This window comes from Oncorhynchus masou, chromosome 26, assembly GCF_036934945.1.
Source record: "Oncorhynchus masou masou isolate Uvic2021 chromosome 26, UVic_Omas_1.1, whole genome shotgun sequence".
Classification (NCBI taxonomy): Eukaryota; Metazoa; Chordata; class Actinopteri; order Salmoniformes; family Salmonidae; genus Oncorhynchus; species Oncorhynchus masou.
In genome coordinates, this window is record NC_088237.1 from 8,775,174 (window position 1) to 8,802,010 (window position 26,837).

Genomic DNA, 26,837 nt, shown 5'->3' on the forward strand with positions numbered 1-26,837 from the left:
TGCTCTCCTTATTTTTTTCATTAACGTTTTTATACAACCCTTTAGAATGTTGAATGCAACCCTGATTTTGTCCGGAAGAATGATCTTTTTGATGAAACCAAGAAGGCGTGTTTCCGGAAGACGTGGCTAGTGCTACAGTGGCAGCACCTGAACTTGTATTTTAGTAAAATACAATTAACAGTGTAAAATTTTATATTTTACAAGCTGTTGATTCATTGTCAAAATGATCTCTTTAACGGACTCACAGAGTAAGGCGATTTCTATTTTATCTTACGGTTGTTGCTTGCCAATTTGTTCCAGCTCTCTAACTAACATTAGCAAGCTATCCTCTCAGCTACATTACTAATGTGCTATTCTCTTATGTGAGAAAAACAGCTAGAAATAGCTAGCCTGCTGAATCGTATTTGTTTGCTAGATAGAGTGACCATTGACAGCTAACGTTAGCTAGCTAATTAATAACATATTCATCCTGAACCAGATGGCTAGTTAGGGACGGGGGATGTCAATTGGGAGGATAGGCAGTGGAAATGTTGGATGCCATCCCATTTGCTCCGTTCCGGCCATTGTTATGAGTTGTCGTCCCCCTCAGCCCCCATCCTGTGACTCAAACGTATTAACGTTAGTGTGCTTGGATACTTTAAATAATGCGATTCTTCTTTCTTGCAGAGATCGGAATGGGACTAACGGGCTTCGGCGTGTTTTTCCTCTTCTTTGGAATGATACTGTTTTTTGACAAAGCCCTCCTTGCCATAGGAAATGTGAGTGATTTCATCATCACCATCCACAGTTCATGCATTTGTCTACCTTCTGCAGCTACATACACGAGGCTTAGGTTTTGCTATATTTATTGGAACGTTGGTCTGAAATGCAATTACATTATCTCTGAGTGACGCTGAGAAAAACACAGCTGCAGAGCCCCCTCGCCTTTCTGATTCTCAAATGAGCACAATCACCACCTTATAGAGTAGTGGGGAGTTGTAGGGTTTAACTGTGAAGTACTCTGTCATTGTCTGTTCCCTGTCCCTTCTATCTCGCTATAGATCCTGTTTGTGGCTGGCCTGTCGTTTGTGATCGGTCTGGAGAGGACGTTCCGGTTCTTCTTCCAGAAACACAAGATGAAGGCAACTAGCTTCTTCCTGGGTGGGGTGTTGATCGTTCTTATTGGTTGGCCAATTGTGGGAGTGGTCCTGGAGGTCTATGGATTTTTCCTTTTATTCAGGTGGGTCAAGTACAGGCCCCAGGCTGTTTGCATCTTATTTGAAAGATAAGCTTAGCAGTCTTGAGGTAAAACAAGCCAAGGACATATTTGTTTGTCCTGTCAACTGTCTCGCCCCCCCCCCCCACCACCCCCTGTTAAGTGCAGCCCTCATTTTATGCAAGGGCTTGCTGCGTGTAAAGATCCGTAGTCCGTCATCATGTGCTTGCTGTTGTCAACTAACTCTCTCTTTATCTTCTCCAGGGGTTTCTTCCCAGCAGCAGTAGGCTTCATCAGAAGGATACCCTACCTCGGCTCCCTGCTAAACCTCCCATTCATCAGTGGGGTGAGTTCAGAGATGTAGTGGGGAAAAAAAATAGCTGGGTAAATTCTAATTGCTGGTCACGGTACAAAAAAGAAACGCTCCAATAGTTTCAATGCATTTTTCCCGGTGGGTAAACTTCCTCACACAGTGGTGTAGTGGAAGTGTATGGGAACGGGAGCTACAATGCAGTTGGTGCTGGGTGGGCTGAGGTGGTTACACTAAAGACAACACAGGTTCCAATTGGTCTTTGACATTGGTTCTGGAAGGCTGTAGTGTCATACTGTTTCACTCAATCTTCTGTCATATAAGTGTGTGTATGTTCGTGAAGTCACTTGTTTTGAGGAGAATGTCTCTCTCTTTTAAAGCCTTCATAATTAACTCTGAGGACAATCCGCTGTCTTGGTCAGTCACTGCAGATTTTCCCTTGCATGTGAGCATGATTCACATCTGTTTATAATGTATGTTACACTGTAATGTTGCCTTATGCCTGACCAGAGTAGGGAACCATTGGTATTGGAAATAATTTATACTTGGACACCAGCAACAGCATTTATCCTACACGCCATTTTGAATAGTCTACTCAATCAGTCACGTCAAGCAAACATTTAATTTCCCATGTACAACGATGCACTAAACGTTTTAGTCAAGCTTGTATATGTCATCTCTTTTTGCTCTACTTTGCAAAGGGTACAGTAGACTGACTTAAATTTGTTTTATTTTCTCTCTCTTTCAGTTTGTGGACAAAGTGGGAGAGAGCAACACCATGGTATAACAGTGACTTTTTGTTTATGGAGAAAAACAATCTATTATATTTATGATACACTTGTTCTCGTCAAGCCACGTAACCCCCATTGGTCAATTGCTTACCTCCAACAGTTAGCTAAGTGACTTTGTAAATTAAGACCTCTTCCCATTTTAAAGGGAAAACAATCCGCTTTTTTGTATCTTGATTCTGCAATATTAAGGTCCGTACCAGCCAAGGGTACCAGTCCTGGTTGCTATGCGCAACTGTTACTAATGAATCTGGAGTTGGTTAAGATGGCTACCCCAGAATGTTACATGTTATTGAATGCTGCTCTCCTCTACTGGAGTACTCCCCCACGAGGAGGGGAGTCCCTCTACCGGACTGAAGAGAACCCGTGTCCATTTTTGCGCTCTCACTCCGCTATTGAATGTACAGACAAACTCACCATGTCATCACCTCTGGACAACCTCAATAGGTGTGACGGAGGAGCGCTGGTCCTATAGTTACACTGTAGATGGGCCAGGGGGTTTTCCTAGTGCTGTGCTGTCATGCCAAAAAATGAACTAGGGGTTAGCGAGATGGCACAAACAGATCTTAGACCATGTTAGAGTTTCCTGACCATATGACCAGACCAGGGAAAACTCGAAGCCATAGTTGAAGGTGGTTTCCTGGACAGGTATTGGAAAGACTCCTGGTCCTACTTATGGTGCCTGTGCTTTCTCACACTGGACTGAAACTTGAGTCCTGTGGCAGAAAATAGCTTTACTTTCCTTTTCGCTCACGCCCGTTATGATTACCGGATCTGGCAGTTGAATATTTCCCCCTTATTTTTCTGTCGTTTCTGTGTATGACTGGTTGAGGAAGCTCTGTAGATACATTTTGTATTTTAAATTTCAAGAGCAACATTTGAGTTGGAATTTTATCAATGTTAACTATAGTCATGGAGGGTACTGAATGGCTAATGGGATATGACAATGGTTTTACAATGTTTTGTCTGACACTTTAATAAAAAAACGTGCCGTTGTCTGTCATTGTTTTGATTGTGAGAAATTGCAAATATACTAAACAAAAATATGAATGCAACATGTCAAAGTGTTGGTCCCATGTTTCATGAGCTGAAATAAAAGAGCCCAGAAATGTTCCATACACACACACATTGTATTTCTCTCATTTTGTCCACACATTTCTTTACATCCCTGTTAGTGAGTATTTCTCCTTTGCCAAGATAATCCATCCACCTGGCAGGTGTGGCATATCAAAAAGGTGATTAAACAGCATTATCATTACACAGGCGTGCTGTGGACAATAAAAGACCACTTTAAAATGTGCAGTTTTGTCACAACGCCACAGATGTTTCAAATTTGGGGGGAGTGTGCAATTGGTATGATCCCTGCAGGAATGTCCACAAGAGCTGTTGCCAGAGAATGTAATGTTAATTTCTCTACTCCAAGCTGCCTCAAACATTTTAGAGAATTTGGTAGTACGTCCTCACAACCGCAGACCGCGCCAGCCCAGGACCTTCACCCCCCCCCCGGGGTATTTTCTGTTGATAATAAAGCCCTTTTGTGGGGGAAAACAAATTCTGATTGGCTGGGTCTAGCTCCCCTGCGCCCCTGACCAGTCATGTGAAATTCAGATTGGGGTCTAAGGAATTTATTTAAATTGACTGAAATCCTTATATGAACGGTAACTCAATAAATGGTTGAAATTGTTGCATTTATATTTTTGTTCAGTATACAGTGCATTCTGAAATTATTCAGACCCCTTGACCTTTTCCACCTTTTGTTACGTTATAGCCTTATTCTAAAATGTATTCGTTTTTTTCTCTCATCGACAAGCAACATCCCATAATAACAAAGCTAAAAAAAAGTTGAGAAAATGTTGCTAATTGTTTAAAAAATGTAAAAACATAACTTATTTACATAAGTATTCTGACCCTTGAAATTGAGCTCAGGTACATCATGTTTTCATAGATCTATCAATCTACACCCAATACCCTATAATGACAAAGGAATAACAGATTTTAATGTATGCAAATTTTATTTTTAAAAGAAAATGAAATATGACATTTACATAAGTATTCAGACCCTTTACTCAATACTTTATTACAGCCTCGAGTCTTTTTGGGTATGATGCTACAAGCTTGTCACACCTGTATTTGGGGAGTTTCTCTCATTCTTCTCTGCAGATCCTCTCAAGCTCTGTCAGGTTTGAAGGGGAGTGTCGCTGCACAGCTATTTTCAGGTCTATCCAAAGATATTCGATCGGGTTGAAGTCGGGGCTCTGGCTGGGCCACTCAAGGATATTCAGAGACTTGTCCCGATGCCACTCCTGTGTTGTCTGTGTGCTTAGGGTCGTTGTTCTGTTGGAAGGTGGATCTCTGTACTCTGCTCCATTCATCTTTCCCTCAATCCTGACTAGTCTCCCAGTCCCTGCCGCTGAAAAACATCCCCACAGCATGATGCTGCTACCACCATGCTTCACCGTAGGAATGGTTCCAGGTTTCCTCCAGACGTGACACTTGGCATTCAAGCCAAAGACTTCAATCTTGGTTTCATTAAACCGGAGAATCATTTTTCTCATGGTCTGAGAGTCGTTTAGGTATCATGACACTAGGCGAGTTCCAAATGCAGACACAGGAGTCAGATGGTTGGAGTTTAAGATGTTTAATAAATCCAAAGGGAATAGGCAAGTGAATAGTGGTGGACAGGCAACAGGTCATAACCAGATCAGAGTCCAGAAGGTACAGAGTGGCAGGCAGGCTTGATGTCAGGGCAGGCGGGTACAGAGTCAAGAACAGGCAAGGGTCAAAACCAGGAAGATTAGAAAAAGAAGGGCAAAGGAAAACAGGAAAAAACACTGGTTAGGCTTGGACATACAAGATGAACTGGCACAGAGAGACAGGAAACACAGGGATAAATACACTGGGGAAAACAAGTGATACCTGGAGGGGGTGGAGACAATAACGAGGACAGGTGAAAGAGATCCAGGTGTGACATTAAGTGCCTTTTGGTAAACTCCAAGCGGGCTGTCATCTGCCTTTTACTGAAGAGTGGCCACTTTACCATAAAGGCCTGATTGATGGAGTGCTGCAAAGATGGTTCCTCCACAGAGGAATTCTGGAGCTCTGTCAAAGTGACCATCAGGTTCTTGGTCACCTCCCTGAGCAATGCCTTTCTCCCCCGATTACTCCGTTTGGCCGGGCGGCCAGCTCTAGGAAGAGTCTTGGTGGTTCCAAACTTCTTCCATTTAAGAATGATGGAGTGTTCTTGGAGACCTTCAATGCTGCAGACATTATTTGGTACCCTTCCCCAGATCTGTGCCTTAACACAATACTGTCTCGGAGCTCAACGGACAGTTCCTTCAACCCCATGGCTTGGTTTTTGCTCTGACATGCACTGTCAACTGTGGGAACTTATATATACAGGTGTGTGCCTTTCTAAATCATATCCAATCAATTGAATTTACCACAGGTGGACTCCAACGAAGTTGTAGAAACATCTCAAGGCTGATCATTGAAAACAGGATGCTCAATCTCCAGTCTCATAGCAAAGGGTCTAAATACTTATGTAAATAAGGTATTTATGTTTGTTTTTTTATGTGCTAAAATTTAAAAAAAATCTGTTTTGTTTTCGCTTTGTCATTATGGGGTATTGTGTGTAGATTGATGAGGATTTTTTTTTAAATCCATTTTAGAATAAGGCTGTAACGTAACAAAATGTTGAAAAAGTCAAGGAGTCTGAATACTTTCCAAATGCACTGTCGATGCCAGGATAAACTTGGAGCTGGACCAGAGATATTTCAGCATGTCTATATAACCTATGCCAAACAAAGCACTTGCATACACTATGGCAGTGGTTCCCAAACTATGTATAGTCCCGTACCCCTTCAAACATTCAACCTCCAGCTGCGTACTCCCTCTAGCACCAGGGTCAACGCACTCTCAATATGTAGTTTTTTGCCATCATTGTAAGCCTGCCACACACACACTATACGATACATTTATTAAACATAAGAATGAGTGTGAGTTTTTGTCATAGGACCAGGGTTCAAATAATAATATAATAATAATCTATAATGTTGCTCTTTATTTAGCCATCTTACATATAAGAGTGGCATCGGGAGCAACTGCTTTACCACTCCACTATGTCTCCCTGTCATGGCTTTTGCACCATCAGTACAGATACCAACGCATCTTGACCACCAAAGTCCATTTGATGTCACAAAGCTGTCCCGTACTTTAAAAATATCTTCTTATGTTGTCCTGGTTTGCAGAAGAGGATGTCTTCCTTAATTGACCCCCCATAAATGTAACGGACACCTACCAGGAGCTGTGCCAGGCCCGCCACGTCTGTTGACTCATCCAGCTGTAACGCATGTAATTCACTGGCTTGTATGCAAAGCAGTAATTGTTTCAAAACATCTCCTGCCATGTCACTGATGCGTCATGAAACAGTGTTGTTTGATGAAGGCAATTACTGCTCAAGAGTTGAGGTTTCCCGCGAGAGAGTAACGGTTAATGTGATTGGATGTTAATTCTTTGACTAGGATACCTGTATTTGACATTGTATTGTTATTTCGCTGAACACTAGATGATTTTATTTTTGGCAGTGAAACGAGGCTACTCAGGTAAGAAAGAAAACTCACCCAAATGTATAGCCCTTTGGGAAATATGAATGTACTGTTTGTAAATTTGAAGAATTAAAAAAAAAGTGTATTTTTATTTTTTTAAACGTGAATCACACTTTTATTTTGCGTACCCCCGGCGGTATTGGTTTGGGAATACCTGCACTATGGTAATAGACTCACAGGTCACAGGGTCAATAACATGACATCACTACTCACATCAATGGACTTTATGTCACATTATAACGGCAGGCCTGTTTTTGTCTCAACATTTATGCACAGAAAATGTAAGATTGTAGTCCTTCATCTTTAAAAATGTTTATTTAACTTGTATTTAAAGAGGCAAGTCCAGATGGCTCTACTATTATTTTGTTCATTTTTAATGTATGAATAACTTTTGGAATAATGTATTCTTTGTCTCCACACACATTACATTGTATCCATATGCTAGGCCTCCTGTTTAGTTTTAGTTGTGGATTGTTTACCAATATAAGGCTAGATATAATAATTAATGGTAAAGTCAATGAGAATCCCAGCTTCCCTGAGTCTATCCCAATCAAACACTCCTACATTCATTGGGAGACTGTCAGATGTTCATTCATAAAAAAAGACCAGGCTATCTATCCATGAACCGCTTCAGTGCACAATAAGTAAACATATCAATATTTCCAAAGCAATTACTTTCATTTTTTACAACAGTAAGAATACTGATAGTGTCTCAGCATTTTGCATTAAATGGCTTCTTTCTTGACTTTTGATCAAAGATGACCTCATACAGTGCCTTCAGAAAGTACTCGCACTCTTTGAATTTCTCCAAATGTGGCTGTGTTACAGCCTGAATTTTAAAAGGGATTAAATTTAGATGGGTTTTTTTGTCACAACAATGCCCCATAACGTCAAAGTGGAATTAGAGTACAAGTCAAAAGTGTGGATACACCTACTCATTACATTTTTCTTTGGTTATACTATTTTCTACATTGTAGAATAATAGTGAAGACATCAAAACCATGAAATAACACATATGGAATCATGTAGTAACCAAAAAAGTGTTAAACAAATCTAAATCTATTTTATATTTGAGATTCTTCAAAGTAGCCACCCTTTGCCTTGATGACAGCTTTGCGCACTCTTGGCATTCTCTCAACCAGCTTCATGAGGAATGCTTTTCCAACAGTCTTAAAGGAGTTCCCACATATGCTGAGCACTTGTTGGATGCTTTTCCTTCACTCTGCGGTCTGACTCATCCCAAACCATCTCAATTGGGTTGAGGTCAGGTGATTGTGGAGGCCAGGTCATCTGATGCAGCACTCCATCACTCTCATTCTTGATCAAATAGCCCTTACACAACTTGGAAGTGTGTTTTGGGTCATTGTCCTGTTGCAAAACAAATGATAGTCCCACTAAGCGCAAACCAGATGGAATGGCATATCGGTGCAGAATGCTGTGGTAGCCATGCTGGTTAAGTGTGCCTTGAATTCTAAATAAAGCACAGACAGTGTCACCAGCAAAGCACCTTCACACCATCACAGCTCCTCCTCCATGCTTCACGGTGGGAACGACACATGCAGAGATCATCCGTTCACCTACTCTGTGTCTCACAAATACATGGCGGTTGAAACCAAAAACCTAGAATTTGGACTCATCAGACCAAAGGACAAATTTCCACCGGTCTAATGTCCATTGCTCGTGTTTCTTGGTCCAAGCAAGTCTCTTCTTATTAATGGTGTCCTTTAGTAGCAATTCGACCATGAAGGCCTGATTCACACTGTCTCCTCTGAACAGATGATGTGTCTGTTATTTGAACTCTGTGAAGCATTTATTTGGGCTGCAATCTGAGGTACAGTTAACTCTAATGAACTTATCCTATGCAGCAGAGGTAACTCTGGGTCTTCCTTTCCTGTGGTGGTCCTCATGAGAGCCAGTTTCATCATAGGGATTGCACTTTTTCTGGATTGACTGACCTTCATGTCTTAAAGTAATGATGGATTCTCGTTTCTCTTTGCATATTTGAGCTGTTTTTCCATAATATAGACTTGGTCTTCTTTATACCACCACTAACTTGTGACAACACAACTGATTGGCGGGAAAATCATTAAGATGGAAAGAAATTCCACAAATTCTCTTTTAACCAGGCACCCCTGCTAATTGAAATGCATTCCAGGTGACTACCTCATGAAGCTGGTTGAGAGAATGCCAAGCGTGTGCAAAGCTGTCATCAAGGCAAAAGGTGGCTATTTTGAAGAATCTGAAATATATTTCGATATGTTTAACACTGTTTTGGTTACTACATGATTCCACATGTGTTATTTCATAGTTTTGATGTCTTCACTATTATTCTACAATGTTTGAATAAGTAGGTGTGTCCGCATTTTTGACTGGTACTGTGTAGTTTAAAAAAAAATTGCACAAATATATTAATAAAAAAGAAAAGCTGAAATGTCTTGAGTCAATAAGTATTGATCTAACAATATGTATTGAACTAAGTATTGAACTAACATGTAGTGACTCAGGGTGTTGAATACTTACGTCATCAAGATATGACGTTTTAATTTTTCATGCATTTTTTACAAACTTTTTATTTAATTTTTTTACTATGACATTAGAGTATTTTGTGTAGATCATTGACAAAAAATGACAATGAAATCCATTTTAATCCCACCTTGTAACACAACAAAATGTGTAAAAAGCCAAGGGGTGTGAATACTTTCTGAAGGCACTGTAGATCCATGATTGCCTTTGGCAGCTAATTGTATTCATAAAATGTGTATTGTGTACATTAAAATGTGAGTAAGTGATGTGATTGGTTCCTCTCTGCATTCCCTCTCTGAGCTTGGAGCCCACCTCTCTTTCATCAAATTTACATGACCTATCGCTGTTGACATCCATAACGTTTTGCGCTGTGGGCTACGAGGTCTCCCCCACCCGTCCAATATAAATAGAGCGATAGCACTTGCCAAGGCACACAACTTCTGCCCTTTTTCCACTTGAAACAGATCTCTACCGGCGTTACAGGGATCTAATATCCTCCGTCGCAATGAAAGTAAGTTGCCTATTAGGGAGGTACATTTTGATCTTTGCGTACTTACGAATGGAGATGCGCATGACGCACGGAAAATGATTACCTTCTTGTCATTTATTTTGAGCGCATATTTGTTTGACATTGTCCGCTTGTTCACACGTCATAACTCTACTTTTACATGTTTCAGGGTGTGAGGACTATTACAGTTTATGCACTTGCTCTTTTACTTCTGGCAACGCTCGTCTCCCATTCGTGGAGCGCACCCAAGGGCAGTTTCCAGCGGAGAAATTGGTCGCCTCAGGCAATGCTGTACCTCAAGGGCACCCGTACGTCTACTACCTATATTAGCCTAATCGTACTTTTGCATTCCTTTGACGTACCTTTTAAAAGTATTTCTGCATGTGTGTCCTCCACAGAGAATAATTGGAAACAATATGCATTTATGATCTGTTTTTTTTTAAGGCACAACTATAATGATATTTAAATGTAAAGAGATGGACATTATCATTTAAATCTGAAGTTGTCCTATTATTTCCTCATTATGTACATTTATTTACGAATGCAACTAAAATACATTGTATTTCATAACTGTGTGTGACTGTGTGTATGTTGCTATTCCAGAGGGACGGCGGTTCATCAGCGAGGATAGAAAAGAAGGAGACCTATATGACTCATTACATTTAGGTAAATACAGTCCGCTTGTATTCCAGCGGTATGCCCAGATTCTTCTTTTGTGTGGCTCATCTACTGTATGGCTCTGTAAAGTGGTGCACCGTATGGGGAAATAGGGTGATTTGAGATGTTTATACCATCATCTTTTACTTTTGACCTGTCATTACTCTGCATGACATCCTCTTTTTCCAGAGACTCGCAGTCAAAACACAGAGAGACTCAGTGTGAACCAGGCAGCCACAGTCCTGCTCAACGTCCTGCGGCAAGCCAAGGAGGACAGTGAGTTGGGTCATATTGGAACCTACAGTAATGGTTAAGGATACATCCAAGCTAACTAGGAAAACCACCTCAATAGGCGCTAATTCAGGCATCGGCTTCCCCCAACTACATCCAAGCTATAGGTTTGAAATGGCCATAAAGGTAATTGTTATGTACTTGAGTGAAGACCCAAAAGCGGTTTTAACAGAAAACAGAGTTCTTTAATGAAAAACAGGAATGGCATAAATCCTCTTCCAACGTAGTCAATGGAACAAAAAGAACGTTAGTATAATGCAGGATGCACCTGCCAGGCAGACTCCGACAGGATAGGACAAGGTGGAAGCAAACGAGACGACAGCTTGCTTCTGGCATCAAAAACACAAACAAGAATCAGACACTGAAAGTAGCAGGAACAGAGAGAGAAATAGAGACCTAATCAGAGGGGGAAGAGAGAACAGGTGGGAAAGAGTGAATGAGCTAGTTAGGGGAGATGTAGAACAGCTGAAGAATGAGAGACAGAGAAGGTAACCTAATAAGACCAGCAGAGAGAGACAGAGTGAAGAGAAAGGACAGGAACAGACATAACAAGACATGACAGTAATTGCACTGTTGACTTTTTTTGTTTCAGGAGAAGAAAATCTTGAACAACTGTACTTTCAAGACTTGCCGGCATGGAAAAGAGAGTACTTCTGATGCGTTTCATAATGTATTTATTATTGTTGATAACATTCTAGTCTATTGCATCTGTTGATCTCTTGTTGGATGTCGAATATTTTAATGCCATGTGAGAAAAACACTGGACTCGAAGTACGGCTACACTGAAAATGTATTATTTAATAAAATGTGGAATAAAATGATTTAGAATTCATAGCAACACTTGTCTGGGGGTATATCTGATCATAGAAGTAATGTGTTCAGGACTAGGTTTGGCCATCCCAGGCTATAGAGCGAGAGACCGCTCAATGCAATTACTGAAATATAACTATTGATTAAACTATTCATGTCTCATATCCTATGGGCGTGAGGGGACTTTTAGCATCAAAAGAATAGGCATTTTCTCTTAGAAAATATACATAGGTAGTATGTGTATCAGCTACTTGAGACTCAGTGTCCCTACAACAGAGCTAATGTTGTACATTCTGGGCTGGAGCAAAACCTCCACATACTGCAGCTCTCAAGGACCAGGATTGGCCATCCCAGGCTCGTAGCGAGAGATCTCTCAGTTGGCAGACTCTCCTGGGTGTGTCTTCTTGCCCTCGGGCGTGGCACCCAGAGTGAATGGGGCTTTGATGTTCTGCCTGTCCCTCTCCGCCTCCTCATCTTCATCATACGGCTCTTCATCATCCTCCTCATCACTGTGGTGGGGGGTGGAGTGCACCGACGCTGAGGGGGAGGGGGGCACAGAGCCGGGGCGGGGGTAACGGAATCCCTCTGTCTGAGGAGAGAGAGCGAGAGAGAGAGAGGAGAGACAAGTTATTCACGTCTGTACAATACATACAACATACAAGCCATGAACAAATGAGCAGAGAGAGAGAGAGAGACAGGGAGAGATTATTTTACTTAAGAGGACAGTGCTTAGAGAACAGTGGTAACAGATTGCACAAATACAAAATCATGTCTTGTCATTTACTAAAATGTTAGGTTGTCAATTAAAGCGAAGGGAATGGATGAACTCTGGGTCTCTGAGGCATCTATAGTGTCCATCAATAGAGTCAGAGGAAGACAAACTCTCCTCCGTACCTCACCTGTGGCGGGGCCAGCGGCTCCATCTTGAACTTGTCAGGGAAAGCCCTGCTGAGAGCCAGGCTCCGGGCGTGCATGTAGAACTGCAAACATAAATCAACTGAATCAATTGAACCACAAGTAAAACACAACTGACCCAATCACAAATCAACTGAACTAGTCTGAAGAAGGAACAATAAAATACTTCTCAGAGGAGAGAAAGGACATTGTTTACATTATATATTACAAAAAGATAAATCGTACAAATTACAGCAGTGAAGTTAGCGCCAAAAGCACGCAATTCAGTGGAATTACTTTCAGTATGGTGTGATGGTGGTCCTAGTATTTTGTTTTCTAAACTTTGTTGCATTGTGAGATCCACTTGCCTTTCCAACCATTAGATAAACAGGGACATGAACCTATAGGGACAACCTATAGGGACTCACCCGTCCCAGGTACCTCCAGTCCAGCAGGTCCGACAGTCTCTCTGTGCGGTTCCTCTGGATGATGCGCTGTCGTCTGGACTGCTGGCAGAACCCGAACATGAACTGGGTCAGCTGGTTACACGAGTCATCTGCCGAACGGAACCGCCGGTCCACTATGTAGATCCCTGAGAGGAGCGGGACAGGAACGGACCACTGAGAGGCAGGAATAAACTATTCCATTCTAATGTAAATAGAGTATTCATTCTAAACTGCTGACTGATAGGAAGTAGGGGCTTGTATTTCACTGATAAAAAGAGTTCTTCTGGTTTTGTGGCACTCCCAAAATATATCAGACCTCTTCCATAAGAGGTCAATCAAACTATGCACTGATTTGGTGATGAAAGTGAAGAGGTCTATATGCACGTACATACCGTATGCTGTGGGGTCTGACACATGTTCCTCCATGAAGCAGCCAAAGCCAGACAGGTTGGTGGTCACACTGGGTATCCCCATCACAGTACACTCACCTGGGGAACAATAGCAACAACATAATAGTGCACCCACATATCATACAACTCTCCGCGCACATGAAGGAACACACAAAAACAATGATATAAACATTAGCCAGAGAAAACCAAAGTGATGGAGTTGATGTTTGCAGGCTGTGTAAGTGTGACAGGTCACCTGGTGTGTATCCCCAGGGCTCGTAGTAAGAAGGGAAGACCCCCAGGTGACATCCTCGTACAAACTCCTCATAGTCCATAGGAAGCAGGGGACTGGTGGACGACAGGAACTCTGGGTGGAACACTATCTGAGAGTATCAGGAAACGTCTGTTAGTACCATTTAGAATAAAATATAGAGATCAGCACAATGCTGGCTATACTGTACGCTCCGAGGGTCCTCTGTAGCTCAGTTGGTAGAGCGTGGTGTTTGCAACACTAGGGCCTACCCCGCCCTGTGCAACTGGGTACTGGACTTCCTGACGGGCCGCCCCCAGGTGGTGAGGGTAGGCAACAACATCTCCACCCCGCTGATCCTCAACACTGGGGCCCCACAAGGGTGCGTTCTGAGCCCTCTCCTGTACTCCCTGTTCACCCACGACTGCGCGGCAACGCACGCCTCCAACTCAATCATCGAGTTGGCGGACGACACAACAGTGGTAGGCTTGATTACCAACAACGACGAGACGGCCTACAGGGAGGAGGTGAGGGCCCTCGGAGTGTGGTGTCAGGACAATAACCTCACACTCAACGTCAACAAAACTAAGGAGATGATTGTGGACTTCAGGAAACAGCAGAGGGAACACCCCCCTATCCACATCGATGGAACAGTAGTGGAGAGGGTAGTAAGTTTGAAGTTCCTTGGCATACACATCACAGACAAACTGAATTGGTCCACTCACACAGACAGCATCGTGAAGAAGGCGCAGCAGCGCCTCTTCAACCTCAGGAGGCTGAAGAAATTCGGCTTGTCACCAAAAGCACTCACAAACTTCTACAGATGCACAATCGAGAGCATCCTGGCGGGCTGTATCACCGTCTGGTACGTCAACTGCTCCGCCCACAACCGTAAGGCTCTCCAGAGGGTAGTGAGGTCTGCACAACGTATCACCGGGGGCAAACTACCTGCCCTCCAGAACACCTACACCACCCGATGTTACAGGAAGGCCACAAAGATCATCAAGGACAACACCCACCCGAGCCACTGCCTGTTCACCCTGCTCTCATCCAGAAGGCGAGGTCAGTACAGGTGCATCAAAGCTGGGACCGAGAGACTGAAAAACAGCTTCTATCTCAAGGCCATCAGACTGTTAAACAGCAACCACTAACATTGAGTGGCTGCTGCCAACACACTGACTCAACTCCAGCCACTTCAATAATGGGAATTGATGGGAAAGGATGTAAAATATATCACTAGCCACTTTAAACAATGCTACCTAATATAATGTTTACATACCCTACATTATTCATCTCATATGTATACATATATACTGTACTCTGTCATCTACTGCATCCTTATGTAATACATGTATCACTAGCCACTTTAACTATGCCACTTTGTTTACATACTCATCTCATATGTATATACTGTACTCGATCTACTGTATCTTGCCTATGCTGCTCTGCACCATCACTCATTCATATCTTTATGTACATTTTCTTTATCCCCTTACACTGTGTATAAGAAATTAGTTTTGGAATTGTTAGTTAGATTACTTGTTGGTTATTACTGCATTGTCGGAACTGGAAGCACAAGCATTTCGCTACACTCGCATTAACATCTGCTAACCATGTGTATGTGACAAATAAAATTTGATTTGATTTAGGGTAGTGGGTTCAATTCCCAGAACCAACTGTACTGTACGTAAAATCTATAGCTGCAATTTGCTGAGGATAAAAGTGTCTGCTAAATGGAATATACAGGGGCTCCCAAACTTTTTTGCTTCATGACCCACCAATTGAGGTTTCTTTTGAGCCACAACCACAAGTGTTGTGTGGTGAAAAAAAACACAGACCAAAGAATAAGTAAAACATATTATTGTGGCAGCAGAGATGAAATGTTGCAGTTTCAAAACTAATCTCCTGCAATTCCACACATCCTGCCATGGAGCTGAAAGAAAATGTTGCAATTTTAAAGCCAATTTCCTGAAATCCTATACATTTTTCCATGGAGCTTAGAGAACATTTTGCTGTTTTTAAGCTCATTTCCTACAATTCTATGCATGGCTAATGTTGTGTTGTTATGCTCAAACATTATAACAAAAATCAATGTGGTCCTGGTTGTCTAGCTTTTATTTTGTTGATGGTAAATTCAAAGAAATGATAAGCTATTATAGAAAAACGTATAGGTCCGTTATCTTCTCTCCCTACTTTCTATTTGGTTTTAAGTCATTTAAGTTTTAATGAAAGCGTTTTTTCTATTCGGAAAATGTATTTCTAAAAATAAATCAAACAAATGGGGGGGGGGGTAATGTCCTCCCGCGACCCACAGTTGTGGAACCACTACACTAACGGAATAAAGCATACTCTGATAGTACGTACATTACTTATCATAAACACGTATGAGTCTTTATGGGGTCTTTGATGTTGTCAATGTCTCGGCTGCCAGGCTTTTTCCAGACATCGCTTCAACTGGTTTAACACACGTAAACGAGGCAAAACACTATCGAACACGGACATCAGACGAACATCCTGCAGACCTTGACTCGATCAGTGCGAGCGTTGAAGAGGCCGATGCGTCTCACATTGGCCAGGATGGGGTCGGAGGTGTCATCCAGCATGTTGTGAGTGGTCACTGGAGGAAGGGTGTGTCTCTGCAGAGAGGGAGACAGACAGAGTACAGTGTGTGTGTGTGTGTGTGTGTGTGTGTGTGTGTGTGTGTGTGTGTGAGTCCCATGTGCACATGTTGTAACAGCGTCATCATTGTGCACGCGCCTTGAGCCGTAAACATGGCGCGTGTCAACATCTATAAGTCGCTGATCCGTGACTAATAACTTTTACGGGTAGACATCAGGAATATGGATCTGAAGAAGAATATCTATCCTTTGGCCTAATGATGTTTAATGATTCTCTTCTCCTGGGATTACCCTCAAAAGAAACAGGCCTTTCTCTCAGAAGATATAAACTTGCATGTAAAAGAGTTGCTGAATAGACAGTAATGCTAAAAACATGTCACACGTGAACAGGCCGCTACATCAGCTCTGAGTCGTAAGAACTTACCGGACACGCAAAGACATTCGTCATCCTAACCACAGAGTGAATGCAGCAAAAGTGGAGACAGACAAGTCATTCTGTACTGGTACATCTAAACACAAATGAGACTCGGGGTCAATAAAAATGACAGCGAGAGTAACAACGGCCACAATCTGTCCACCCATCAAACACCCGGCTCGTAATTTTACGCCTGCACACAAGTGACATGAATAAATCTAAGTGACAACACCATTTTCACTGGCACTTTGCTATTAAATACTGCAACACCAGCCAATCTATTGACCCATGGCCTGCTGTTATGGCGGTTCAATGATTCACGCTGGGCTGTATAACTGCAGGGATCATTCATTCATGATTTTAGCACCAGGAATCCCCCAGTCCCATTCTGAATTGATCACCTTACAAGGCAACCCTATAGGCCCATTTTACCATGTCAATGTTAAGTTGCTCCTTTCATAAAACAGCAGTGTACAATATGTAGGGATTCTCTGTACGATACGTCCCTATATTACCTTGTTGTCCAGTTGTCTCTGTCTTTCTACAACTCTGGTTGTCTCACACCCCAACTCTGTATTATTTTATGTTTATCATACAAATGTCTATACACCGGTCTTTTATCATAATGTAGACCTGACCCAATCTACCATATGGAGACTGTTAGCATTCTCAACAACCTAACACTTAATGGCTTTAATACTGTGTATAACGCAGATCTTACAACAATTATATACTATAACATTTACCGGAGTATATTTCATACATTATCTGTCTCTTCAACTCCTACCTGTGTGGCATAGATGGCTCTCTTCATGATGGTGAAGTCGTCTCTGTCCAGGATGGTGTTCATATCAGGGATGTCTCCTCTGAAGACGTCACGAGGTCATCGGCAGGTCAATAAGGCAACACTCAAGTAATCACATTATAACCCGCATGGACAAGCCCTTCATTAACACGGAAGCTCGTTCCACACTTTGGTAACACGGAAGACCCAAAGGTCACACACCATCCGCATGAATGAACTAAGTGAAGTTTAAGTTCATTCATAAGTTCATGAAATTGACTTACTTTAACAACGCCTCATAAAGCCTCTTGCCAAACTTGTCTTTCACAGTGTGAGCAGTGTCCCTGTCAGCGAGAGACACGTAGATAATCAGCCAACGGTTTAAGATTGAACATGTTCATGGGAACCGTGTTGGCAGCACGAGTTCCAAGGCAACATTCTAAGAAGACTACAAATTAGAATGGTATTTCCGTGAAACGTTTGGAGCTAACACCGCAGACATTTTTTTGCAGAACTCCGTGAGGTGTAACATCGTGGGGGTTGCAGAGACGTACCAGAGCTGTTTGCGCACCGCCTGACCCTTCAGCGTCTCTACGTTAAAGTTGTTGGTCTTGGCTGGCATGATGAAGAACACCACCACTGTGACGTCGTTCTTATGCACCTGGGAGAGAAAGAAGAAAGAAAAAAACTCCAACTGTCCTTTTGTTATGAGCAAGACCAGTACATGTACAACTCATCCAGAACGCCGCAGCCCGTCTGGTGTTCAACCTTCCCAAGTTCTCTCACGTCACCCCGCTCCTCCGCTCTCTCCACTGGCTTCCAGTTGAAGCTCGCATCCGCTACAAGACCATGGTGCTTGCCTACGGAGCTGTGAGGGGAACGGCACCGCAGTACCTCCAGGCTCTGATCAGGCCCTACACCCAAACAAGGGCACTGCGTTCATCCACCTCTGGCCTGCTCGTCTCCCTACCACTGAGGAAGTACAGTTCCCGCTCAGCCCAGTCAAAACTGTTCGCTGCTCTGGCCCCCAATGGTGGAACAAACTCCCTCACGACGCCAGGACAGCGGAGTCAATCACCACCTTCCGGAGACACCTGAAGCCCCACCTCTTTAAGGAATACCTAGGATAGGATAAAGTAATCCTTCTCACCCCCCTTAAATGATTTAGATGCACTATTGTAAAGTGGCTGTTCCACTGGATGTCATAAGGTGAATTCACCAATTTGTAAGTCGCTCTGGATAAGAGCGTCTGCCAAATGACTTAAATGTAAATGTAAAATACATGTGTAGTATTGATTAGAGGCCCATACCCTTAGCAGATAGTTGAGTCTGGACAGTGACTCCAGGAAGATGTCAACTCCCTTGTTGGAGAACTCATATCGTCCAGCAATAAAGAAGAAGAGAGTTTTCTCCAGATTGAAGTCCAGATGACTGACAAAAAAAACCAGGGATGATAGTTTTACCACGGGCAATAGTGATATAGTTAGCAGGGTATTGGATAACAAACTTGAAAACATAATAAAGACTTAAGTTTTACCCATAGAAGTGTCCCCTGATGAATTCCTGAATCTGACCCTTATTAGTGGAGTGAAGGTTCTGGAACTCGTGCATGGCTGAGAACTTCTTGATGTTCAATCCGTTTGGAGTCACCACATCTGTACAGTAGATAGAGAGAAACCCAGCTTACCTCAACATCAAATATCCCTGCTCTGTCACTTTTTGTTCAATTATGAGGAAATAGAGTGAAACAGGAGAACACCTTTTTTAAACGTGAAAAGAGCATTCTTATTGGACATAAATTGACAATTTCAGGTAGTACCTCCTCCATTTCGAAAAGGTTTTGGTACGGTGATCCGTAATGTACAGGACCCTGGCCCCCTCACCTGGTTTCCTGTGCAGCATGTGGTTCGCCTCTACAGCAGTGATATGGGATACAGTTGTAAAGACATGGGCACAGTGGACAGCAGCTCTCTCCAGACAGTAGCGATGGTAGATCTGCCTCTCACCAGCCTCTTGGTCTATGTTGAACTGACAGGGGCACATCAGAAATCAACACAAGAGTCATTAATAGGTCATTGTTAAGAGATCACTCGTGTGTAATTATATATTGCCATGCACATTCTAAGTAAATATTAGATGAATAGTGAATGAAACCTGTGAACACAACTTTTTCAAATGTTGAGATCTACAATAACTATTATTGGGGCTATGGGGTTCATTTCGAGATTGTTGGGTATCTGTCAATCAAACAGTTTGACAAATGTTTGAAGTAAGATCACCCTTGAGTCTTCTGTCTGCCAGTGATGAGGAGGCTTCCTCTTCCTCTCCATAAGGAGAAGCAGCTGTCAATTACCCTGTCTGCCCAGTGAATAACCTTTAGGTCCACAATGACCTTTTTACACTTAGCCTGAGGGCCAATTACAATACCCTACACCAGCGTGAACACAGCACAAACCCATAGCTCACTGATACCCACAGGGAAGATACTATGAGAAACTAAACTCAAACTAACTCTTAACGATGCGTAATGTATTATTACCTCACCATTGTCAAAGCAGAAAAAGTTTGTGAGGGATTTGAATAACTAAACTTTGTGTGTGCGTGCGTGCGCGGCCTCTTTACCTTGTCCAGGTTGTTGTAGAAGTCAACATTTCCGGCACAGATGTATCTTCCCAACAGAGTGGCGTGGGTTGTGAAAATGGTTGCCAAGGGAATCTTCCGAGAGCGACAGAGAATAAGTCCCGCCCCGACCTGCCACTCATGGAAATGGGCGAGGACATTGGGCGAGTCTCCAAGCTCGTCGGTTAACTAGGAATGAAGGCAATTGATTTCTGATAATTAGCTCTGAAATCTCATATTACCCAAGAGGGTGAATATGTATTGGATAAAAAGAAGTAGGCTACTGTATCATTTATTTTCAAAGGTATCTGACATTAAGGTATTCACATCAAGCAGATATTCTTGACTTAAAAAAAAAAAAACCGATACACCAATCTTTAAACCTCTTTCAGAGTATTTCTCAAAGCATCCTTAACAACCTGACAAATTACCTCTTTAAAGAACCAGGCAACCATGGATCCAAAGAGGAGTGAGTCGTTGGCCTCTCTGTCATGGGCGGGCAGGCCGATACCACAGGTGTCCCACAGATCCCCCTTCCATCGGTCCAGGTTCCAGGCTGCTGACCCCGTGTCAAATAGGATCACATAGGGACTGCCCTCAATCAGCCAGCGCCCAAAGTACACCTAACACATACAGTATAACCCCAACACAAGGGAAAGAAATGTGTGGTTCTACAAGACAGCACCAATCAACACGAGACCCACAATCACAGTATCAAACATGGAGCAAAGCTGAAATACTACAAAATAATAGTTGCTGAAGCTGCTGATGTATTTGTTCGCTTCTGATCCCGGAGATGGAGTTTGTCTGCCATCTTGTGGATTCATTGTCTCTATCTAACTCTATTGGCACCAATATCATAGGCCTACTTCTGTAGATGTGCGTGTCTGCCCTCTTCTGGCCAGAAAGTACTACTACAGTACTACTATTATCCACTTGCATGTCACAGCCATAGAATATAATAGAAAATAATAGAATAGAGTAAGTCTGTTGTACCAGGCAGCCGTTGTCAATGAGGGCGCCCATGGCTTTCTTGATGGCTGGGTTGGGGGGCTCACACTGCTCCACCTGGGTGTTAAAGTTGTGTTCGTAGTACGGCCCCATCATGAATAAGTTCTCCCCCCATTCATCCACTGTTATCTTGGCCTTGGTCTGGATAACTGTGTAGATCCCACCCACTGGAGGAAATATATATAATATACATGAGATTCAAACTTTCTAACCTGTGACTTGTTATGACAACCGTTAGGGGAGGTGCGTCCACATATGAAGATGTAATTCTGCATGATATTGTGTGTTTTCCATGATTAATAGTCTAAGATACACTGGAATTAACAAAAACAAAGACCATGATATAAATTACTTATAAATATAAATAAAAAAAAACGGAAAATTCTGCATAGAAGATAAGCTACAGTTGTCAAATATTTGTGAAGAGGACCCTCAACAATCACAAACCACTGTATTATGTCTGCACACCGTCATACTGTAGGCGTATAAGACACTTCCCTGATGCCAAATACATTTGCTCAGTATACCTGATAAACAGTGTTGGGGATGCTGCTCTTCAAATATAGTTTACCGAGCTACTAATTACTTCAATCTGGAAGAAGTTAAGCTAGACTAAAGCAACCCTTAAGAACAATATAGTTTACTTAACTAAATTGACTTTGAAAAGGTATTTCACCACGTTCAAACCACATCTGAAATGTCATAGACTACAAATTGCAATAACAGATCACTTTGGGGTCATATGTAAACAGAACGTGTAATTTAGCCTACTAAATACAAAAACATTGTTTCAAGTAACAATTAGGCAGGTCTGATACCGAAAAATGAACGAAATTCTTGCCTACCCAAGAAAACACAACCAAGATTTGAATTCAAGTCAACTACCACCAAGCTACTGCAAAATGTAGTTAAATTCAAATCAAATCAAATGTTATTTGTCACATGCGCCGAATACAAAAGGTGTAGATCTTACCCAGTTTTCAGAAAATAGAGATAAGAAAAATATTTACTAAACAAACTAAAATAAAAACTATACACTACCTTCAAAAGTTTGGGGTCACTTAGAAATGTCCTTGTTTTTTCAAGAAAATCGCATTTTTTGTCCTTTAAAATAACATCAAATGTACCGTAAATACAGTGTAGACATTGTTCATGTTGTAAATTAGTACTGTAGCTGGAAACAGCTCGTTTTTAATGGAATATCTACATAGGGGTACTGTACAGAGGCCCATTATCAGCAACCATCACTCCTGTGTTCCAATGGCACGTTGTGTAGCTAATCCAAGTTTATCATTTTAAAAGACTAATTGATCATTAGAAAACCCTTTTGCAATTATGTTAGCACAGCTGAAAACTGTTGGTCTGATTAAAGGAATCATAAAACTTGCCTTCTTTAGTCTAGTTGAGTATCTGCAGCATCAGCATTTGTGGGTTCGATTACAGGCTCAAAATGGCCAGAAACAAAGAACTTTCTTCTGAAACTTGTCAGTCTATTCTTGTTCTGAGAAATGAAGGCTATTCCATGTGAGAAATTGCCAAGAAACTGAAGATCTCGTACAATTCTGTGTAATACTGGCTTCACAGAACAGTGCAAACTGGCTTTAACCGGAATAGAAAGAGGAGTGGGAGACCTCGGTGCACAACTGAGCAAGAGGACAAGTACATTAGTGTCTATTTTGAGAAACAGACGCCTCATAAGTCCTCAACTGGCAGCTTCATTAAATAGTACCAGAAAAACACCAGTCTCAATGTCAACAGTGAAGAGGCAACTCTGGGATGCTGGCCTTCTAGGCAGAGTTGCAAAGAAAAAGCCATATCTCAGACTGGCCAATAAAAATAAAAGATTAAGATGGACAAAAGAACACAGACACTGGACAGAGGAACTCTGTAGATATTCCATCTATGTCGATATTCCATTAAAAATCAGCCGTTTCCAGCTACAACAGTCATTTATAACATTAAAAATGTCTACACTGTATTTCTGATAAATGTTATGTTATTTTAAAGGACAAAAAATGTGCTTTTCTTTCAATACAAGTACATTTCTAAGTGACCCCAAACTTAAAAGTAACACAATAAAATAACAATAAAGAAGCTACATACAGGGGGTACCGGTACCGAGTCAACGTGCGGGGGTACAAGTTAGTCGAGGTCATTTGTACAGTGACTATGCATAGGTAATGAACAGTGAGTAGCAGCAGTGTAAAAACAAAGGGGGGGGGGGGATTTGGGGACCCATGCCAAATCTGGGGACCCATGCCCTCTCCTGAGGGGGAAAGGGTGTTGTTGTGTCCTCTTCATGGCTTTCTTGGTGTGTTTGGACCATGATAGTTTGCTGGTGATGTGGACACCAAGGAACTTGAAGCTCTACCTGCTCCACTACAACCCTGTCGATGTGAATAGGGTGGGGGGGGGGGCGTCTTCGGCCCTCCTTTTCTGTAGTCCACGATCATCTCCTTTGTCTTGCTCACGTTGAAGAAGAGGTTGTTGGCCTGGTACCAAACTGCCAGGTCTCTGACCTCCTCCCTATAGGCCGTCTCATCGTTGTCTGTGATCAGGCCTACCACCGCTGTGTCATCCGCAAACTTAAGGATGGTGTTGGAGGAGTCGTGCTTGGCCATGCAGTTGTGGGTGAACAGGGAGTACAGGAAGGGATTAAGAACACACCCCTGAGGGGGCCCCCATGTTGAGGATCAGCGTGGCAGATGTGTTGTTGCATACCCTTACCACCTGTGGGCGGTCCGTCAGGAAGTCCAGGATGTGTTAAGTCCTTGAGTCCTTAGCTTAGTGATAAGCTTTGTAGGTTGAACTACATATACAGAAGTTCACTACTCCCAACACAGCATAAGTGATAACCTCTGAACTCTTCACAACAACAACAGGATAGACTCAGACAACAGATCCGTCCGTGTACAGTACACAGAAATGAATCAATCAATCGATCAAATTTATTTATAAAGCCCTTCTTACATCCGCTGATGTCACAAAGTGCTGTACAGAAACCCAGCCTAAAACCCCAAACAGCAAGCAATGCAGGTGTAGAAGCACGGTGGCTCGGAAAAACTCCCTAGAAAGGCCAGAACCTAGGGAGAAACCTAGAGAGGTATCAGGAAGAGCCCTATACTACAAGAAGTACATCATGTTTTTATGATCATTGGGACTCTCATGTCTTGTTCAGTCTAAGAACACACGTTTATTTGCCAGTAAGGTTAAGGTTCATATAGTATATATAACCATAGTTCATATGGTTCACACATCTTCTTACACAAACAACATTAAGACATATGTATTTGACAGAGAAAGGTGAATTTATCTTGAATTGAATGTTTAAATGTTCAGACTGTGAGACTGAGACAGTTAATGTTCTCCACACTGTATTTCAATATTTGATTCAAAGATGACCATATTTAGCAAATAGAAGATGACAGGTGACACTGGCATTAGGCTAAACTGTCACAGCTCCAGAGGAATTTTAAGAGGATCCTCTCAATCATGATAGTATCCTGTATCTGACCACTCTGGACCAATAGTCCAGGGGTCATGAACTCTGTAATAGTTGCTCCATACTTGTACACTCCACCGCAACCCATCTTTACACGAAAGTAGTAACACTGCCTAAAATAGATGATGGACTATTAAAATTGCAAGGTCATCAATGGCATCTGTATGATGCATACAACATTGTCCATTGTCACTATTACATTTACTGAGAAAGGACACAAAACAGTTATACTCCAAGGACCAAGACCATTGGAAGAGACTTCACAGTGAATTGTCTGTCTCCATGCAAATCATTCTCGGTCAGGTCATACTAACCTTTATTAGTGACCTCCCAGGCAACCTCAAACAGCAGCAGGTCGTCTACAGGTAGATCTTCCTCATCCCACAGAGGCAGACCGCTCAGTGACGTCATGGACAAGGAACGGGTCAGGGGCATGTTACTGTCAACAGGTAGAGTTTTTGAAGTTAAGAAAAGGTGCCACTGATGCTCTCTCAGTTTGTTGGTCCTCTCCTCTGTAGGTTCAACTGTAAACTGTCTATCTTCTCACACCCGAATATCCCACTGGTGTTCACATGGACTCAGAAGAGGATACAACACACATCCCATGGTCCCAGTTCGTCACTCCTAGCAGTCCACTGTTCAGCCCGCCTACTTTTTGTGATTGAATCCCCGACCCTCGTCTTTGAACAGAAAGTCAACATTCCCTGGCTGCATGTACAGGACTGAAGTCCACACACAGATATCAAGAGTAATGTTTTGACAAAGCCAATAGTGAGCCAAAGTGGAGAATATACAGATGTAGGATCTTAATTTGAGCCAGTTTGCTACAGCCGGACAATAATCCTGCAGCAACAGGAAATATTAATTATTATGTGGATTATAATTAATCAGTGGTGGGCCGTCAGGGCCAGCAAGGCCTTCTCTGCTGGCTTAAACATCATCAGAATATAATGTTTTTTTAAATATATTTTCCCACAAATATGTATTAAATTATTCCCCAGAGTAAGTTACACTCTTCATTTCATAGCGTTCCTCTTGGTTGCACTGCTTCCAGCCCCAGGTTGAGATTTGGAGGGCTGGTCTTTATGTTAGATATTTTATCCAATCATATTCAGCCATCATGTGTTGCCAGGGGTCTAAAATCTGCCCTCACGCCTTCAGAATCAACAGTGCGGGCGGCGCTTGTAGCTTAAAGTGAATGGAAATTAAAATTTAGTGTCAACCAATCAGCTTTAGAGTTGGCTATTGTACGCCTGCTGGCTGGCTCCAGTGTTACACAGGAGCCAGCTAGCAGGCGTAGGGCCTGCACGTCTTTTGATTGTATTACCAATATTGAGAGGCAGGTCCTCTATGGGCAGGTCTCAGAACTAGGAAACTGAAATTAATTTGCGTACTACTAAGCTGTTTTTTCAACCCACAATGGCGGAAGGAGAAGATATTGTTTTGGTCGAGGATATAATTATAACGCCATTCTCAAGACAAACTTTTCAAGAAAAGTTAGACATTGTCAGGAGAGGTAGACACCGACGCTACAAAGCCTGTCACAGGCGGGAAAGGGGTTCGTTCGCAACTTTCAATTATGGGCGCTATCAATGACTCACAGGCTCCGAGAAGCACTGCAAACTGTACTGCTGGGAATGCCTATTATTTGCAAGTGATCGATTTGGTGTTTGGAGCCACACTGGCTTTGCAAACCTGAGTTGTCTAACCAAGGCAACAACGAGACACTAAAGTACGGCTGGGCACTTACAAACAATGGTGCTTTTGAAAACACTTTTGGGGACACCTGAGTGGATCTACAGCTCAACGAACAAGCGCGCAGGGCAACGAAGCTGCACAATGAAAAGGTATTGTACTCTTCCCCTGCAATTCTCTGAATAAAAATGCCAATTTCAAGGTGACGCAACGCCTGGTTATACTGCGTTTCTGTCTAAATGTATAGTGTCTAGAGCCATGGCATCATAATGATGTTAATACGAGGTGGATTAATTTGGGTGGGACTGTGTAGGACTTCACTGAAGGCCCAGGCCCCAGAACCACGGCACGCTACTGTAATTAATTGACATTTTTATAGGGGTTGATACATTCTTCATTACTGGAAATGACCAACTTTAGAAGTCTTTTTAAAACTCAAATACACTACAAGTTTGCATTTCCTGCTGTGCAGGACAATTCTCAGCAACAAAAGAGTGATCGAATGAAGATCCTACAGATCCTGAAGAT

General features: G+C 42.3%; 3 protein-coding genes across 4 annotated transcripts; 2 read left to right on the top strand and 1 right to left on the bottom strand.

The window, feature by feature from the left end:
* Positions 1-99: 99 nt before the first annotated feature.
* LOC135514722 (vesicle transport protein GOT1B-like) lies at positions 100-3,291 on the top strand. Its single transcript, XM_064938266.1, has 5 exons — positions 100-248; positions 667-758; positions 1,041-1,219; positions 1,460-1,541; positions 2,254-3,291. Exons 1-5 carry the CDS (start codon positions 224-226, stop codon positions 2,290-2,292), a joined length of 417 nt encoding a protein of 138 aa, XP_064794338.1. The 5' UTR covers positions 100-223; the 3' UTR covers positions 2,293-3,291.
* Positions 3,292-9,507: 6,216 nt separating this feature from the next.
* Positions 9,508-11,533, top strand: spx (spexin hormone). The gene is made up of 4 exons (XM_064938270.1): positions 9,508-10,236; positions 10,532-10,594; positions 10,775-10,861; positions 11,469-11,533. The coding sequence occupies exons 1-4, from the start codon at positions 10,089-10,091 to the stop codon at positions 11,531-11,533; spliced, it is 363 nt and encodes a 120-aa protein (XP_064794342.1). The 5' UTR covers positions 9,508-10,088.
* On the bottom strand, positions 11,046-25,246 carry LOC135514723 (glycogen [starch] synthase, liver-like). 2 transcript variants are annotated; one of them, XM_064938269.1, is made up of 16 exons: positions 24,929-25,246; positions 21,098-21,279; positions 20,533-20,724; positions 20,105-20,290; positions 19,366-19,510; positions 19,020-19,137; positions 18,793-18,913; positions 18,037-18,143; positions 17,767-17,826; positions 17,486-17,564; positions 16,188-16,301; positions 13,672-13,798; positions 13,419-13,514; positions 13,009-13,172; positions 12,586-12,666; positions 11,046-12,275 (listed from the first exon to the last, which is right to left on the bottom strand). In XM_064938269.1, the coding sequence occupies exons 1-16, from the start codon at positions 25,047-25,049 to the stop codon at positions 12,060-12,062; spliced, it is 2,109 nt and encodes a 702-aa protein (XP_064794341.1). In that variant the 5' UTR covers positions 25,050-25,246; the 3' UTR covers positions 11,046-12,059. The 2 variants fall into 2 exon arrangements, with proteins under 2 accessions (XP_064794341.1, XP_064794339.1); XM_064938267.1 differs by having other exon boundaries at positions 12,581-12,666; positions 24,929-25,230.
* Positions 25,247-26,837: the final 1,591 nt, after the last annotated feature.

Excerpts from the sequence above, each read along its gene's own strand:
- LOC135514722 (XM_064938266.1), top strand. The coding sequence starts at position 224 with ATGATCTCTTTAACGGACTCACAGA. Across the intron at positions 249-666 it reads CTCTTTAACGGACTCACAGA|AGATCGGAATGGGACTAACG; the intron begins GTAAGGCGATTT and ends TCTTTCTTGCAG. Across the intron at positions 1,542-2,253 it reads ACCTCCCATTCATCAGTGGG|TTTGTGGACAAAGTGGGAGA; the intron begins GTGAGTTCAGAG and ends TCTCTCTTTCAG.
- spx (XM_064938270.1), top strand. The coding sequence starts at position 10,089 with ATGTTTCAGGGTGTGAGGACTATTACAGTTTATGCACTTGCTCTTTTA. Across the intron at positions 10,237-10,531 it reads GCTGTACCTCAAGGGCACCC|AGGGACGGCGGTTCATCAGC; the intron begins GTACGTCTACTA and ends TTGCTATTCCAG. Across the intron at positions 10,595-10,774 it reads ATATGACTCATTACATTTAG|AGACTCGCAGTCAAAACACA; the intron begins GTAAATACAGTC and ends CTCTTTTTCCAG.
- LOC135514723 (XM_064938267.1), bottom strand. The coding sequence starts at position 25,049 with ATGCCCCTGACCCGTTCCTTGTCCATGACGTCACTGAGCGGTCTGCCT. Across the intron at positions 13,173-13,418 it reads GTCAGACCCCACAGCATACG|GGATCTACATAGTGGACCGG; the intron begins GTATGTACGTGC and ends CGCTCCTCTCAG. Across the intron at positions 12,667-13,008 it reads ACTGGAGGTACCTGGGACGG|TTCTACATGCACGCCCGGAG; the intron begins GTGAGTCCCTAT and ends TTATGTTTGCAG.